This window comes from Rousettus aegyptiacus, unplaced genomic scaffold (assembly GCF_014176215.1).
Source record: "Rousettus aegyptiacus isolate mRouAeg1 unplaced genomic scaffold, mRouAeg1.p scaffold_m13_p_7, whole genome shotgun sequence".
NCBI lineage: Eukaryota > Metazoa > Chordata > Mammalia > Chiroptera > Pteropodidae > Rousettus > Rousettus aegyptiacus.
This window is the reverse complement of record NW_023416310.1, coordinates 113,614,974-113,631,433: the sequence shown is the minus strand read 5'-3', so window position 1 is coordinate 113,631,433 and position 16,460 is coordinate 113,614,974. Positions and strand designations below refer to the sequence as shown.

The 16,460-nt window shown below is 46.9% G+C and overlaps 1 protein-coding gene across 3 annotated transcripts in view; it reads right to left on the bottom strand.

Annotated features, from left to right (window-relative positions):
- Nucleotides 1-16,460, bottom strand: part of NPAS2 (neuronal PAS domain protein 2) — a 129,337-nt gene that overhangs the window by 10,035 nt on the left and 102,842 nt on the right. For all 3 annotated transcript variants that reach the window (XM_016157254.2, XM_016157255.2, XM_036224032.1), the window contains 7 exons: nucleotides 16,027-16,133; nucleotides 13,840-13,987; nucleotides 11,798-11,882; nucleotides 8,753-8,894; nucleotides 8,133-8,242; nucleotides 5,875-5,964; nucleotides 3,132-3,278 (listed from right to left, as the gene is read on the bottom strand). In XM_016157254.2, the coding sequence (XP_016012740.2) occupies nucleotides 3,132-3,278; nucleotides 5,875-5,964; nucleotides 8,133-8,242; nucleotides 8,753-8,894; nucleotides 11,798-11,882; nucleotides 13,840-13,987; nucleotides 16,027-16,133 (829 nt within the window). The remainder of the gene's footprint in view (nucleotides 1-3,131; nucleotides 3,279-5,874; nucleotides 5,965-8,132; nucleotides 8,243-8,752; nucleotides 8,895-11,797; nucleotides 11,883-13,839; nucleotides 13,988-16,026; nucleotides 16,134-16,460) is intronic.

The following is a 16,460-nucleotide window of genomic DNA, read 5'->3' as shown; positions in this document are numbered from 1 at the left end:
GAATTATGCTAAGACACAGTAAGTATTAAATAAATGTTAGGTAATAATAACACTTAAAATCAAAAAAGGAGCCTTTTGCTCCTTTGCCTAAAGCTTAGAGCATATAAAAACTAAGAAGTAAATGAATGGAATAAATAAATGAATGAATAAACAAATAAATGAAGTTTTTACTCAAGGAAGAAGGACAACTGCTTCTGCTTGTGTTACATCAGAGACTCCTTGGCCTGCTACTCCATCCCATTGATATATAGTCTCTGAGGATAGAACCCCCATGCTGTTTACCTTTGTATCCCCACAGTGCCTCACCAAGTACTTGGTATATATATAATGGGTGTCTGCTGGGTGTATGGATGGATGAATGTATGGATGGGGAATGGAGGGAGGAAGAACGGGGGAGAGGGAGGAAGGGAGGAAGGGATGGATCAATGGATGGATAGATGGATGGATGGATGGATGGATGGATGGATGGATGGATAGATGGATGGATAGATGGAAAGATAAATGGATGGTTGGATGGATGGAGGCAGGCTGGCTGGCTGGCTGGGAGGCTAGATGGGTGGGTGGGTAGATAGAAGGAAGGAAGAACAGTAGATAGATAGATGAATAGAAGAAAGGAAGGAAGAAAGGGAGAGAGGAAAGAAGGGAGGGAGGGAAAGAAGAAGAGAAGGAGGACAAATCAAGTAACATCATTTGTCATTGCTACAGGAGTCCTTCCAGGCATTTCTTTGACTAGCCAGCAGAGGGCATGCATGTTCTCAAAAAGAAAGTGAGAGGCAGACTCCCTGGGACTGCAGGGGGTGACAGAGTCTTTCCCCAGAACAGGCATCCCAGGTGGCAACCTTTATGACTATATCTAGGTGCCAGCACCAACACTCTAGAGGACCTCTCCCTCATAACTCAGTCTCTTTTTTAAAATCACACTTAGCAAGCATCACAGTTACAGTCTCAATGAAAGCTCTGAGCCAATGAGTGAAGCAAGAAAGCCCACTAAGTTTGGAAAAAGGACTCTGTGGGGGGCCACCCTGGTTTGCTGCTGTACATAGCAATGCCTGCTTTATGGACAACAAAGCAGAATTTTATGGCTTAAGAGGAGGATTTCTTAAAAGAGCTCCTGGGTAAATGTGATAGAAAGCGTGAGAAAAACAGTTCCCTGACTCAAGTGACAAAAGTTATCAGAGAAAAAAATATACTTGTAATTTTCAAGAACAAACCAATTGTACACTCACATGTGGCTTGTCATTTTTCTTACCTGCTTACTTCTGTAAATACTATCACAGATCGTTTTAGAAGTACACAAAATAGAGACATTGTCTAATGAAACCTGCTGTACCATCATTAGACCTCAATATTTAGTTATCAACATTTTGTCACCCTTGTTTAATCTATCCCCCAAATTTTGGGGGGGAGGAGGACAGTAATTTTTACTTGTTTTTCCTTATGATTAATCATATAGTTTTTCTTTTTTTAAAGAAAAAACAAATATGTTTTGGTTAAGCATTTGGGAACATATTTCTTTAAATCTTTAAACTTGCAAAAATACAAGAAGGCAGACTTCTGGAGGAAATGTTCTCTGGTTCGACTATCTGTGGATTTTCATGTTCTCTGGAAAATTCCACTGCAAAGATAAGGCTGCAGGAATGAAAACAGGGAGAGGACGCACTGGAGATGGTCTAAGGGCTTTATTTTCACATCTCCTTTACAGACCCAGGTGCTCGTGTACTTTGCACAAAATACACTGGACATAAGGAAAAAAATAATAATTCTTCATAACAAGGAGGGAAAAACATAAAGTTGTGTCACCTATTATTTTAGAATTCAGCTCAGTGTTGAAAAGGCAGGAAATAGAAAAATCTGGGCTCCAAGGAGGATGTTCATACGCCTACCCTGCTTTTAGCAGTTTCTGGCTCTATTTTCCCTTTCCTGTTAGTGAAAAAGTTCCATTGAAATAATAGAGAGTCAGACGAGTTCTACCAATTGAACTCTGAAAGAAAAAGATTACAGCTGGGGAAGAATTAAGTAAAAGGGACATTGACACCTCAGCGATTCCATTTTTCATGTGAAAGGTTCAGTCTTCTCCCTCGTCCATTTTGGGGTAGAGGGGTTCCTTGAAGAGGTACAAGTAAGGGAGAGCAGCAGGTCTCTGTGGGCAGCCATGGCTTTCTTAGTAAAGCCTGCAGGCCTGGGTGACAGTGAATGGGAGGCACAAGTCCTTGCTAAGTCCCAGCCGCTGAGGAGCCAGCACCTCTGGGGAGCCCAGGGACACAGCGTGGCCTGCTCCAGTAACCATCGTGCATTAATCTCAGCATGACTTCTCAGGACGCTGTGCCCACACAGGGCCTGCCCATTGGGGGTGTCACTGCATTCCCGATATGGCCAGTGGGGGCGGGTGGGGGGGAGTGCTGTAGCTATTTTCTCCTGGGGTCTCTTCTGCTTCCTTCTGCCTCTCCTAAGGGGGTGCAAAGGCTTACAGCTCTTGGGACAGACTCTCAAGTTAGCCAGAATTACATCTCCAGTTAAAGGCTTAGTCAAAAGAACGTACTTTGGAAGAAAAACAGTCCTGGACTGACAAAAGTGACTTGTGGTAAAAATAATTTATCTTTGAAAGAGATTCAATATATAAAGATTTCTTCTAAGACAAAACTCTCAAAAGGGATTCAAAGCAGTGACAACTGAGGGGTCATAGTTAAAAGCTGCTGCTGTCAGGGCATTGGCATGCCACAAATGGGGTGGCCTGGAGGTGCCAGCGTGCTGCCCTCCAGTTCCCAGCTCCCTTGGCTGTCTCCATCAGGGCGCAGATGTCATCAATTGCCATATCTCCCCGAGCTGTTAGGAAAGCAGCATTACACAGAGGCTGGAGCTCATAACCCACAGGATGGAGGCTGGCATCAGGGCAAGGCGACATGCCACCACCAAACCCATGCAGGCGAGGCGGCAGATATATGCCCAACAAGAAAGGGGAGAGTGAAGAGGATGCCATACAGACTCCACGTCTGGCCTGAAGTTGGGGAGGGAAGAAGTGGCATTAATTCCCTGTGCTTCTCCTGTGGCGGTTTCAGTGTACTTCATACGCAGGGTTCTCTCAGGCAGTACAGAGGAACTGGGGAGCACTGCGGCCTGCCCTGACACCTCACCTGGATGCTGGAGTCCTGGACCAGGCAGAGCTGCTCCTGGATCTTGTGGAGTTCCTCCTGCTGCCACCGGATGTTGGCCTGCAGGATGCGGGTCCGCTGCTCCAGCTGGTCTTTGATGGTCTGGAACATGCTGAATTGTGGTGGGAACTTCCAGGTGGAGTCAGAAAACACAACCACATCAAAGAGTGGGCCCCACCTCGCAGACACATGTTCTGCTGTTCTGAGTGGCTCTGCCCACTTTCACCCCCGTTCTTTTTCCACCTTTCTGGTTTCCCTAAGGAGTGACCCACAGCCCAGAGTTGGGCAGTGAGCAGAGGCTATGGATGGGGTAGGTGTCCCCGGGGTGTCCCCAATCCCCCAACCCTTGAGCTTTCTCGGGCCCACCAGAATCCATGGTCCTAATTTATTACACTGTAGTCTGGAAGGGGCACAGAATCGCAATATGTTTTTGTAAGAAAGGCTTACAAACAGTATCAGAGGAACAAATGGTTTTGGAGAGGACTGTCAAAAGCAGGGCATCAGAGACCGACCCCTCCTTCCCACTTTTTCCCCCTTTCATCTGGAGCATGACAAATGGCATGTGATAGCTTCACAGACAATTTGGAGTCCTATCATTATCTCAGATCTGATCCTGGAGAGCAGGGCTCTTCTGGAACACTTGCCAGATGAACTTGGAGTTGATGACATATTTCTTGGGAGCCCTGCTCTCCAACCGGTCTATGGAGACCTTGTCACTCCCCCACCCCTCTCCCAGTCTCACTTGCTGGCTACGCACTCCTTAGAAATCTGTGCAAAAAAAGAATTAAGGACAAAAACAATACAACCACCTAACATTTACCCTGAGGGGAACACTGGTGGAGGGTGACCTTATAGGAGGGGCACTGGTATCTGCTTTGCCGAGAGGCTGTCTCCCCTTCCTTTCACCTCTGATTCCCTTTCTGAGACAAAGGGCTGGCTTTAGAAAACCTTGCAGGTGATCTCTGCACATCACCACCATCCACACTGACAAAAGGGACTCTCTTGACAGGAAATGGATGGACGGGAGGGACCATAGGGTGGGGGTGGACACCAATGCAAAACCATACTGTATCACAAATGCATTCATCAGAATGTGAGTTATCCAAGCACTTAGCTGGGATTTTGAAAGAACATTCAATTGAGAAAGAAAACCAGCTAAATCAGACATTTATTTAAAAAACAAAACTGAAAGGCTTCTGTGGTGAGTTCCACAGAATCAAAACACATTCAGGGGTACTTTCTGCCTGCCATGTCTAGGGGATACTCTAGGCTGAGAAGGCTGGGCAGTTATGGGCAGCCAGTACTGTGCTTCATAAGAGTTAGGTACTTCCAGTGTGATTCTAATTTTCTCAAGGCATCTAAGATGTCCAAGCATTACATTCATGATTATGGCTTTTTTGATTAAAAACAACAACAACAACTTCTCTAATTTAGAGACATTTTAGAAATAGAGCATGAAGTGAAACCACCAGAATGCTGACAACCAATTACCAGATTTTGGATTTTATTTTCCCCTTCTCCTGACAAGGTACAATAGTGATAACACCTGTGGTGGGGGGCAGGGGACTGCGGGGAGAGAAAGCTCATTCCTTTACATGAAGGACAGTCTGACTTGAAAGGTCCTCATATTCCAAGAATGTCTTAAAGAATATGTTATTGTTAAGTAGAATATGCCTAATAGACTAAGAACTCTTACTATTAAAATTAGAATCCCAGAAAGGCCTTACCTGTACCATTATATATTATAAAACAAAAAAATTCTTTACTATGCAAGACCCAGACATTAAAGGAATTCTCATTTCATGTGCCCATGGATTGAAAAGTTACTAATTTTATACCAAATGTGCCTGGAAGTTTGACCAGAAAAAGTTCTTTTTTTTCCTAATGAAGATGAATATGGAGTATTTTAATTAGTTGATATCCTTCCTCAACCCTACCTCTGGGGAAAAGCATACATTAGCACATCTTTCTTATTTCCTTCGTCCCTGCTAGACATCTGCTTTGCCATCTGGCAACCTCCTACCCACACTTCCAAGCCCAGCTCAGGTGTCACCTCCTCCAGGAAGCCATATCAGACTACCCCAGGCAGACTATTTTCTTACTGGTTCTATAAAAACACATAAGCTGACATGGTGGTTTCTCTGTTTATATGGCCAACTCTATTTAAACTCTGAGTATGAAAAAAACAAGAGCTGTGTTACAAGCATCTCTGTGTCCCTTATGCTTGTGCACTGACCCAGATAATAACTCACTGTATGCTGCTGAAACAGGAAGGAATTACTCAGCAAAGCAGTGATCTTTTTTTAAAAATGTGATATTTATAGTACTGGATTCATAGCTTTTAGATCCTTTTAGCATCTTCCTATGACATTTGGCCTAATATCATGGCCAATTTGGAGTTATAAAAAATAAGAGGAACATGGAAAAGTGGCAGAGAGATGAACAAAGGTTTTTAAGATTGAGGAATAGACACTAGTGAAAAGAGAAGGGAGAATGTCTCTGGAGAAGACAGAATGGCAAAGTGAACACATGCAGAAACAAAGCCCGTAGGTCAGCGAGTCCCACCTACACGCTGGGAGAAATATTCCCTATTTTGGGGCCCTGTTTGGCACCTAAGTGCATGACACACGTAGGCACCAATACGCCCACATGCTCAAGAGGCCACCATTCATTGTGCATTGGGGAAGTTCTACTGCCAGGTCTCCCTTCCCCCAGCCCAACTCACCTGCGCCATGGGGGCAGGTGGGCTCTGCAGAACTGTCTGAGGCAGGAGCTGTTGTGCAAGGTCACAGGACGACTGGGCGGACAGGGGAGCCTGGGGGAGGGAGGGGCTTTGTGAGCAGACACTGTTTCTGAGCTGTCACAGAGGTGTGGGCGTGTTGTCACTCAGCTGGTTTTCTGGCTTAAAGGAAGCCCTTCCATTCCAGAGTGATGAGCTCACATCTGGGGGGCACGAGCGTGTATTCCCTGGGCAAAGGTGGGGTAGTGGGTTGGTGCAAGGTGCAGGTGGTTCTTGAGCAAGGTCCCAGGTCACTCAGGGGATGTGTTGCCATGGTGTGCTCTGCAGAGCTCTTGCTACCTGTAGGAGCTTAGGGGCTCCAAGTGACCTCTCCCTTGCTTCCTGTTCTATACTCCACCCTTGGTGGATTTGGTTGCTCTTCTCCCAAACTGATAAATTCTTAGCAGTGTCACTGAGCAGTATGAATGGGGTTGTACTAACAAGCTATGTTGGCTTTGTGTGTGTCCTACCCTTTCCACTCAACAGACGGACAGATGCGCCATGCCTGTGGACTCATTCTGGCAGCAAATACCAGTGCAGCATGTGAGACTCTGCCTGTAATCTGAGAGACTCCTGGGCACTCAGGTGAGCGACAGACCTTGTTTCCTGATCACTCAGGTGGGAGGGAGAAAATAAGTCAAAACAAGAAACGAAACTCCCAGCCTCATGGGCTATTTAAAGATTTTAAAAGTAAAAGTGTTCTTCCAAAGTTATTCCTAAACTGCCCTCATCTCCTAGAGACTATTTAAAGCAGCCCAAATGGAAAGTGCCATCCAGGACAATATGGGGAAGAAATGACAACGGGAGACTTAGTTTTGAGTGAGAGATCCCATGCACAGGGTTACAGCAGGGACTGGTTTTGGTTTGCCTAGTTGTGTTTCCCTGCACAGTTGGGAGGAGATGGAAGAACTGTGACACTACTGGTGGCACAAAGGGTCCTACTAGACAGCCATGTGGGGGCAGAATGGCAGTCATGGCTTACGAGCTCATCTAAGTGTGGCTGGAGAGAAAGAAAGTGGTCTTTGTCATATTCTACTTGAAAATAAAACATGTCACCTGAGGTTTTAAGCAGCCTGTGCATAATTTTCATGATGATGGCAAGCAGGAAGGTGGGGAATTTACCCCTCATTTCTAAAATGACAGTGAGGGATGCATATGAGGTATTTGGCAACTGTCTGGATGTGGCCCCTAGAGTTCTTGACATTTCTCCCATGCAGAGGTAGAGGTCCATGTCCCTCGCTATGGATGAGTGTGTGTGTGACTGCTTTTACCAAGAGGTCAAAAGGTATGGCAGAGGTGATACTATGGGACTGCCAGCCAACATTAGGACAGAGAAGGCCATGCAGCCTCCGCCTGGCTCTTTGGGATAGGTCGCTCTCCAGATGACTCTTCTTGGAACCCAGTTGCTGTCCCAGGAGAAGCCCGAAGCAAAGAGAGGACTGTGCAAGTGGACAGTCTTGGCTGGGGCCCAGCCTTCAGCCTGCCCAGCCCAGGTCAGTGCTGCCCAGGTGAGTGCACACACACCAGGGATGTGGGTTCCTCGGTTCCTCAGCCCTGGCCGGTGAGGCCACCAACACCCAGCAGCAAAGAGAAGCTGTGCCCAGAGTGCCCTTTCTGAATTTCCCACCCAGAATCTGCAAACAGGAAAAATGACTGTTGCTTTATGCCTCTGATTTTGGTGTGGCTTGTTACACGGTGGCAGATAACTCCAGTACTGGATGTCAGTGATTATGCAGACAGTCAGTGTGCTTTCTAAGAGGCCACTCACTACCCAGTGTTCTGGAGAGGTCTGGCATGTGTCAGGGGCACGTCCTGGTACATGCAGAGCTACGTCTTGTTTGACAACCAAGCTTCTCAAACATATTTCACTGGAGTGAAAGAAGATCCAAAATGGGAGGACCCTAATCATGTCCCCTGCACCCCTGCTTTGGGAGTGTGACCCCGGATATGAATTTTTGAGCTTTATCTTCAAAATTCATTTGGAGTTTGCATGTCAAGGAATATATATCTATGTTGATTTTGGTATGAAAGCATTTTAAATTACTTACTAATTAAATTACCTAGGTTCCCACCCCCACTGGCCACCCCACACTCTCAGTCTCTAAGTAGGACTGGTCTTCTGGGGAGGTGTGGCACAACATCCGGTTGCCTTGCAGGGTTGGTGCAGCGGAGCGTGCCTTGGCTGAGTCTAGGGATACACATACCTGCATTGTGGCTGTCTGGCTGAGCCCTGGCACCGGGAGATCTTGGGGCAGGGTGGCTAATCTTGGCATGGTCGTGGTGCTGGCTTCCATCATCAGCTTACTGGGAGTGGCTGGAAGAAAGCAACAGATGGCCTTTCTGAGACATGCATCTTTAACAGCTTTCTTATCAGGAGGGGACCATGACCCTAGTGTGCACGAAACAAGGGCTGGATTGGAGCCCGAGTCCAGCAGCAGTGGTGGTGGCTTCCAAGTCCTGCTGGGTGGCACAAAGTCCTGCCAGGCCCCCGCCCTGGCCTGGGGGCATGTGGATGACAACAGATCATCCCCATACTTCATGTCCACTACTTATTTCAGACATCTGCATGATCACACCCCTCACGAGAATCACTAAAACCTAGCCACATTATCTAGCCCGCAAGTCACCTGTGTTATGTCTGCTTTGCACTCAGTGATGAAACCAGAGAGTGGAGAGGTGGGAGGCCAGTGGGGAATGAGGCAAAGGGTGTGAATGGACAGCAACTTTTGCTTTACAGACATGACGACCCTGACCGTGCCCAGGCCTGGGGCCCTTCAGCTCTCAGGGAGCCCACCCCTCTTCCCATCTGTGGCATCGCACTCACAGGTGGATTCTGACATGGCCTTGTGTGATGATTTGTGGGAACTTCTTGAGGATGCTGATGGCGAGTGACTTGTGTTAAGGCCCGAGGTGGCCATGTCAAGTGCGTCCAAGTGCTGCTGAGGCTCCAGGCTTGAGCTCTTGTTCTGAAACACATAGACACAGCAGTCCACATGACAGCGTCCAGGTGATGGGGACAAATTACTGACTTTAGCTCTCCTCTGAACACACAGAGAAATTTATTAGAGGCTGTTGAGAGAGAGACTAGCCATTTGGGGATAATTCCAAACCCATTCCAGTAGAATATTTATCCATCTCTATGAACGTAATCTTTGAGAGGCTTTTAGCCTATAAAAAGCAGTTATTACACTTTTCTACCTTCTATCTTGATATTTTAGATTTCCGTAAGTGACCTTGCATTTTATATGTTTTCCTTACAATTGTCACCTCACTGCCCAGAATCTCAATTTCCCAAAAGGGAGGAGAGGCAGGTTCCAGAAATAAGGTTGCCAGTGGTACCAGATTATAAATGCTCCAATGAAACAAATGACTTTGGACCCTCCTGGGTACCTCAACCCCTATGCTGCCTTCCCACTGCCCATGCCCCCTCTGCAGCCTCAGTGCTACAGAGTTGAGAAAGGGCAAAGAGCCCATGGTTCCCCATCCTTTGACCCCTGGATCCCGACAGATGTTTTCTCCTAGCATTCCTCTGCCTTCAACATAGTATATGAGAAAGCGGCTGTGACTTTCCAGCTCTGAGGGGCTGTCTTTCCATCTCACAAGGTGTAGGTATCTTGGGTGTAAGAAAACAGGTATGATAATTTTTAAGCTTAAGAAGACACATGATGAAGACTCCTGAGCCATGTTCCTACATAGTCTTAGATGGATGGTGAAACTCCTGGCATCAACAGGGCAGTTTGAACAAGCCAGTCACATGCAACAACCTTGGGTGTTAACCCCCTGGGTGTGAGTCTATGTATTCTGTCCCTGGAGTCATGGCTCCAGTGAAGGTGAACACTGCTCGTGTGCCCATGTTAGGTTGAAATGATATGTGACCTATGGGCCTTCGTGCACCACGGAATTACAAGATATGCTTGGATTTGCTGTGCTGTCAACTTTGAGATTCGACTGCTTAGTCACAGAGTCTCCCCTTGATCAGATCCCTGAGAGGGGGTCCCTGGCCCACGGTCATTTGCGAATTGTGTGCTCTTAGTCTGAAGAGAAATAAGTACAGAAAGTGACAGTAAGCACCGAAAAACTTTTACAGCCATTTGACATCCTCTCACATCACATCCAAGCATGGCAATCCACCATTTACAAAAGCATCGGTCAGCCACAGATCTGACATTAAAAAACCAGCTGGTCCATTTCCACTGGTGGTTTGAGAAGCATTGTCCTACAGCTTTTCCTTTAGTAGGGGCCTCGTAACCTGGCAGCCTGAGACTGTCTGTGTGTGTTTACATGCATGTGCACATTTAGGAGAATTTCCACTGGGCTCTGAGATTCCTAAAGCAGGGGTCCCCAATCCCTGAGCTGCAGACCAGTACCAGTCTGTGGCCTGTTAGGAACAGGGGCACGTAGCAGAAAGTGAGCAGTGGGTGAGTGAGTGAAGCTTCATGTGTATTTGCAGCTGCTCCACAGTGCTAGCATCGCCACCTCAGTTCTACCTCAGGTCATCAGGCATTGGATTCTCATAGGAGCACTGGTCCCTGGTGCCAAACAGGTTGGGACCATTATGAAGGATCAGAAACTCAAACACTTGCCAATAAATGGCTTAATTCCATTCTTGGACAAGATATGCAATGTATTATGTGACAGAGCTGGCTAATAAACACTTCCCTAAACAATGACAGGTGCGTCACATCAGGATACCTATAGTGCACCCTGTATAGCAGCCAGCAAAGGAAGCTCTACAAAGATGCCAGCTGCGCTCTGGTCCTTAAAGGTGATTTCTCCTTCCTCCCAACTCGGTCCTTGGTGGACCGTGGTGCCTTTGTTGCACCATCGCTGCTGCATCAGCCCCAGCCAGCGACTCTGCATCCTAGCTCATGGGGCAGCCTGGAACTTGAACCATATTTCAACAATTCTAAGGCGCACTTTCCCGCCCCCATTTTGACATATCTGAAACTGGAATGTGTTCTTCAACTGATGAAAGAAATCCTTATTTCACACAATGACTAGCAGCATTTTCTCTCTTTCAGAGGAAGCTAAAATAACGGTGGATCTTGTAGTCAACAGCTTCTTCGTTTTGATGACATACAACACTCCCTCCTGTTCTTGCCATCTCTTTTATCCTCCCGAGATTCATGTCTCTTTGAAGAATGGCCTTTAAGGAACAGGGCTGTGGTCTCCGTGTAAGTTGAGGAGATGGGGGAAGCCCAGCTGGAGGCTGGAGAGCTCAGGTAAGGGGAGTACAGGGGACATGGCTTCATGAAGGGAAATACATCTCATCAAAAGAGCCCCCTGGTACGAAGCTGGCTCTAACACCACTATTAACTAAGATCCCAGACATGGAAAGAGAAAGTGTGCCTTGCCACTGATGACATGGAGGGTGCCCAAGTCCGAGAGGCAGTGAGTAGCAGCATTGAGCTAAGGGAAGGACAGGGTCCTCAAATTGTCCTATGCCTCCGTGGGATGGTGGAATAATCCCCCAGCTTTTTATCTGTGGGAGAGACACCAGGTAGACTTCTCATAACCAGTCTCCTAAGGTTAGGGAGTCACCAAACCCTGCTTGGAGCGCAGAGGCTGTTTCTCACCCAGTTCTATGACTTAGCAAGTTCTAAGCCTCAGTGCCCTGGGCACATTAGCCAGTCCTCGGACCTTCTGGGTCTCTTCCGAAAAACCAGAACGAGAACAGTGCCCGCCTCCCCGGAACTCCATGGTGGTAAATGAGCAAATACCCAGAACCACCTTGAATAATACTGGCAACATAGCGAGAGTCCAATAAATAGGACCTGCCACTTTTATTATTACTATTTTCATGATAACAAGTCATAGATGATTCTGCATAACCAAATTGCCTTGGTGCACCTGGCCATGATCGGCATACCTTTAGTGCTGAAGGGTGGATAGCCTCAGATGGTAGGTCTTCCAAAGCCAGCTCCTGCCTCCTTTCTACCCGGACATCAGCGTAACTGATCAAGAAATCAAGAGAACACAGCTGGAGATGGGACAGTCCAAGATGACAGCGGCAAAGAGGACTGCATGATGCTTTGCGGCTCTTACGTAATACCTACCCAGAAGAGTCACCATGAAGGGGGCTAGTCCTGGTACTTGTCTGAGAAGGGAGTTTCGTTCTGTGCCTAAATTCCACCAGAGTGACTTCTAATGTGACACTCAGAATAGCTTCTGTTTCCAGGATGTTTTCATTTTCTTCTCCGTTACTTATCCCCCAACATATATACCCATGAAACCTCCCAATATAACTGTCTTTAAAAACATATTTTCATCTATAGGATAAGCTTCAGCCTTCAGATAATCAGTAGCCTTTCTTAAAACCTACTCAGTTGAGGCTATGCATACAGAGAAGCGATGCAGAAGTTTTTTAGTAATTATAATCTTCAGAAAGGCTTCTCTCAAGCAGATCCAGAACTGGCCAGAGCGAGACTGCCAACTTGTTTATGAACCTACCTTTTAAATAGTGTGGGCAAATCAACGTGGTGACTCAGCTCTGGCCTTCGCCTGTGTAGAGATGCAGGGGACAAGTAGCCTTTGGAAGGACAGTGGCTCTTGGGCCACCAGTATGCTTGTTACCATATTTACTCCCTCAGTTATTCCCTACTTTCTCTGAGAGTTTCTTTCTAAGATTTGGGAGGAGAAGGATAGAGAAGAGCATGGTCAGGGCAAGGTTTGAAGAACAAGATGTTGATGATGTCCAGCTTTTTCTGGGGACAAAGGGACACTCTGGCAAAGGCCCTGAGTAGCAGTGGGTGGGACAGGCCATGGAATAAGAAACCACTGGCTGCTAAAGTGGCCCAGGGTAGGTTAGGAAGCGAAGATGAAGTCCCTGCAATGTGATGAGCAGATTCATGGACCAAGAAGGCAAGCACTTCTCCTCTCCCCTCTCTTCCCACTTGCTAAAGAAGAGTGATTTACTTGTTGTCTATATATATGTATGTGTGTATGTACAGTATCTAGGCATCTGTTGACTTACCTATCATCCCTGTTATGTATATATTAATTGCCGCATGTATATGTATATGCGTCATCTATTTTTCTGCTTATTATGTGTGTATATATATAAAGTGCAGCATCTATCTATAGTACCTATATGTCTATCTCTCTATCCGTCTATTATCTACCTAACATCTGTCTGTTATGTACATGTATAAAGTGCAGCATGTATACATAGTATCTATATGTCTATATATGTATCTGTCCATCCATCTGTCCATCCATGTATCCATCTATTATGGATATTATAAAATGCAGTCTTTCAAACATTTTTTTCTTTGCTTGCTTTAAATGCTTTTCTCTAGATCAATTTAAAACTGATTTTAAAATCAGTTTTTAAAATTTCTGTAGTCAGAGGAAAAAATGTAATGACATTCTCCCTGTCCCTTTGGGTGTGACCCTACATAGACGGCATCTATGAAAAGGTAAAAGTGCTGCCTTCCTTAGAAGCCCTGCTCCCCAACCCTGGGCTGGGGGCTCCCAGAGACCCCCAGGAACTGCCAGAACCCCTCACCCACGGGCCTCCTGGCTCTTTCCTCCAGTTGCCAGCAGGGGCTTTTTAAGCATTAAAAGTAATGAGGACTGTATGAAGACTGTGTGCTTGAGTTATTTAGAGGCAAAATTTTAACTTCTCAAATCAGTGGCAAGGGAAGGCTAGGAGATGGAGAGACAGGAAGGGGAAATATGTAAGTAGGTCAGTGAAGCAGTAACTTGCTAAGTTACATCTTGGCCGCCTGAAAGGGCTCACAAGGCTTCGAGGGGCTGGACTGGAGTTATTCTGCTCACAGCGTAGTACAGCCTGGACCCAGGGGAAGGGCTCCAGGCCGGGCATGAGCCTTTGTCAGCTGGGACCACATGCGGTGGCCAGGGTCCTGACCATGCTGTTGGGGCCTTGCCCATGCCTCAGCCTTCACGCACCTGACCACTGAGTGTGTGCACACAATGAACTCAGGCTTGGAGTTCCACTGGTGGTAGGTGATGTAGTAGTGTGTCTGCAGCCAAATCCACTGCTGGCCTTTGGTCAGAAACCGGTAGCAACATGACTTCCCTTTGCCAAACTGCATCACTTTTGGGAGAAAATGGAGACAAATGTTAATATGAAAATGATCTTTTCCCCTGAAGTAACTGTTTAACTTATAAGCTTTCAAAGAGACAATACCAAACACTGTTTATTTCCTCAGTTGGCACTGCATTTAAGTGACTATCAGTTTAATGGTGAACAATAATGAATTCTTAAATGATGGAGGAAGGATCCACATGCTTTCCCAAATGCTTACGAGCTTTAAAAAAAAAATCCTCAAATAAGGGCAGATACAGACAGATTCTCAAATTGGGGGTTTAATTAGAAAGAGGTCTAGGTATTCTTAGTGCTTATCTTCCTGCCACTGTCAGGTGGTGCTGGGCAAAGCTGCAGGAGCAGCATGGGAGAGGGGGTCCAGACTCTGAGAGAGGGAGACCCCAAATAGACCTGACGGCCAGCATCCTCTAGGTGGAGGCTGCGGCTGTCAGTCAGCAATTCATCCTTGTCCACATGGTCTTAAAACAGAATTGGCTACAGATGCCTTTCACCCAGCCCCCCACTAGTGCAGGGCTGTGCAGGGTGTGGGGGCCTTATGGATAAGTCTGCTAGTGGGCTTCTCTGGGGGTGCTTCGGACAGAACAAAGGCTGTTGGGTTACTAGCCTTAGAGGGCAGAGGGATAGACTGTGGGTCCCGGGAAGAAGAACCATTTGGGTTTTATTGCCTTATTGCCTAGAATTCAGCACATCTTTATGCAAACGGTTAAGAGGAATCCTATCTATGAAACTGAAGCTACGAAAGAAGCCACTGATGTGGAGGCTGTGATGTTTGAAGAGGAGGGAAGCCCCGCCTGGCAAGGAAGGGCCCGGGCCAGACGGAGAGGGGACATCTTGCCCAAGCCATGGGGCAAGTCCTTCAGATGCTGAAGGTGACTCCTAGCCAGAGTGGCCTTCCTTGTGAGAGTCAGAAGGAGCCCAAGGCCTGATGGAGCCATGCTTCTCACAGTTTCTGGTGCCCATGAATCGCTTGAGGATCCTGTGAAATTGGAGGCTCTTATTCTGTCAACCTGGTAGGGGCAGCCTGAGAGTCTGCAAGTCTAGCAACCTCCTTGTGATGCCCAGGTGCTCAAGGGCTATCCTTGCGGAACAAGGGGTGAAAGTTTTAAAGATTAGCCTTGAATTCTGACAGCAGGTCCTGATGGAACCCAAGCTTGTTCTTCCTTCAGCAAGGACAGCAGAGACAAGGAGGTTATGACAGGCCCTACAGGCGCGGCCTCTATCCAAACAGTACTAACGATCAAGCCGTGGACCAGGGTCCACAGGCTGTTACGACAGACGTTCCCTTTCAAAGCAAGGACTCAGCACCAAGACATGGTTTTAGATGGTTAATCCCTGACTGCTTACCAAGTGAGACCTCAGACAGGCCTGTAGTTCTCCTGCTCCCCACACCAGGGGCCCTGCCTCCCACACCTTTCCCAGGTGCCCCCTCTTCTGTGGCAAAGAGCCTTCCCTCACCCCCAGCTGGGTGAGGCACTCTCCTCTAAGCCCCCCAATATCTTGGGTACATCCTCTTCAGTGTACTGACAACATCGTACAAAGTCACCTATTTCTGCTTTCCCGTCAGAACTTGTTCCTGCAGGACAGCAAGCAATGTCTGATCATTTTTACGTCTCAAGCCCAGCTGAGTGGTCTGTAGCTTTGACCAACACATGTCCGCTGACCAAAGAACAGTGATGTGAATTCAATAGTTGGTCTCTGAAAGCTGGTACATAACTTCAAAAAAGTGGCCAGCACTCCTAACGTCTCCCAGGTAAGATGAAATAGCCTGCAGATCTGAGGGCTACTGGGAAGGTGCAGGGTGGGTGGGTTAGGGAGAGCAAGGTCATTCACTTCCAGGTGAAAATACAACATGGAGCAGTCCAGACAAGGACCCCTGCCACACTGCCAGGTCATTTCTGAGAAAAAAAAGTCTTCCACCTCAGAAAGAACCTGAGAAATAAGCAGACTTAAAGGCTAAGAGCCCTGCTATTGGGGCTCTGGATGGAGACGGTGGCTGCTTGGCACTGGGCTGGACAAGTAGTACTCACGGTGCTGGTGACACCTGGCCAGGAGCTCCAGATCATCAATGTGATAATAGTCATAGCCGGAGGTCCCCAACACTTCAAAAGGCAGGTATCCTATGATTGGAGGGGCTCTGCTGGGGACAACAGGGCAATTGATCAGTGAGGACTCACAATAGTGGCTGCACCTCAATATGGAAGGTACAGTTTGCTTGTTTAATGATCAAGCTGGAGGGCTTCGTTTCTCAAGAACATTGGCAGGAAAATAATGTTGCAATGGTCAAGCCCAGAGAAGCTGGGTTTCCCAAAGCACTCGTTTTTATTTTTTGGCATTTAGATAGTTGGTTCCCTTGGCATAGCCAGGCTCAAATAATAACAAACGTTATCACTATTGAATAATGGAAAACAGCTATTGATTAGGTCAGCTTAAACCCAAAGTGTAATTAAAAAAAAAAAAATAA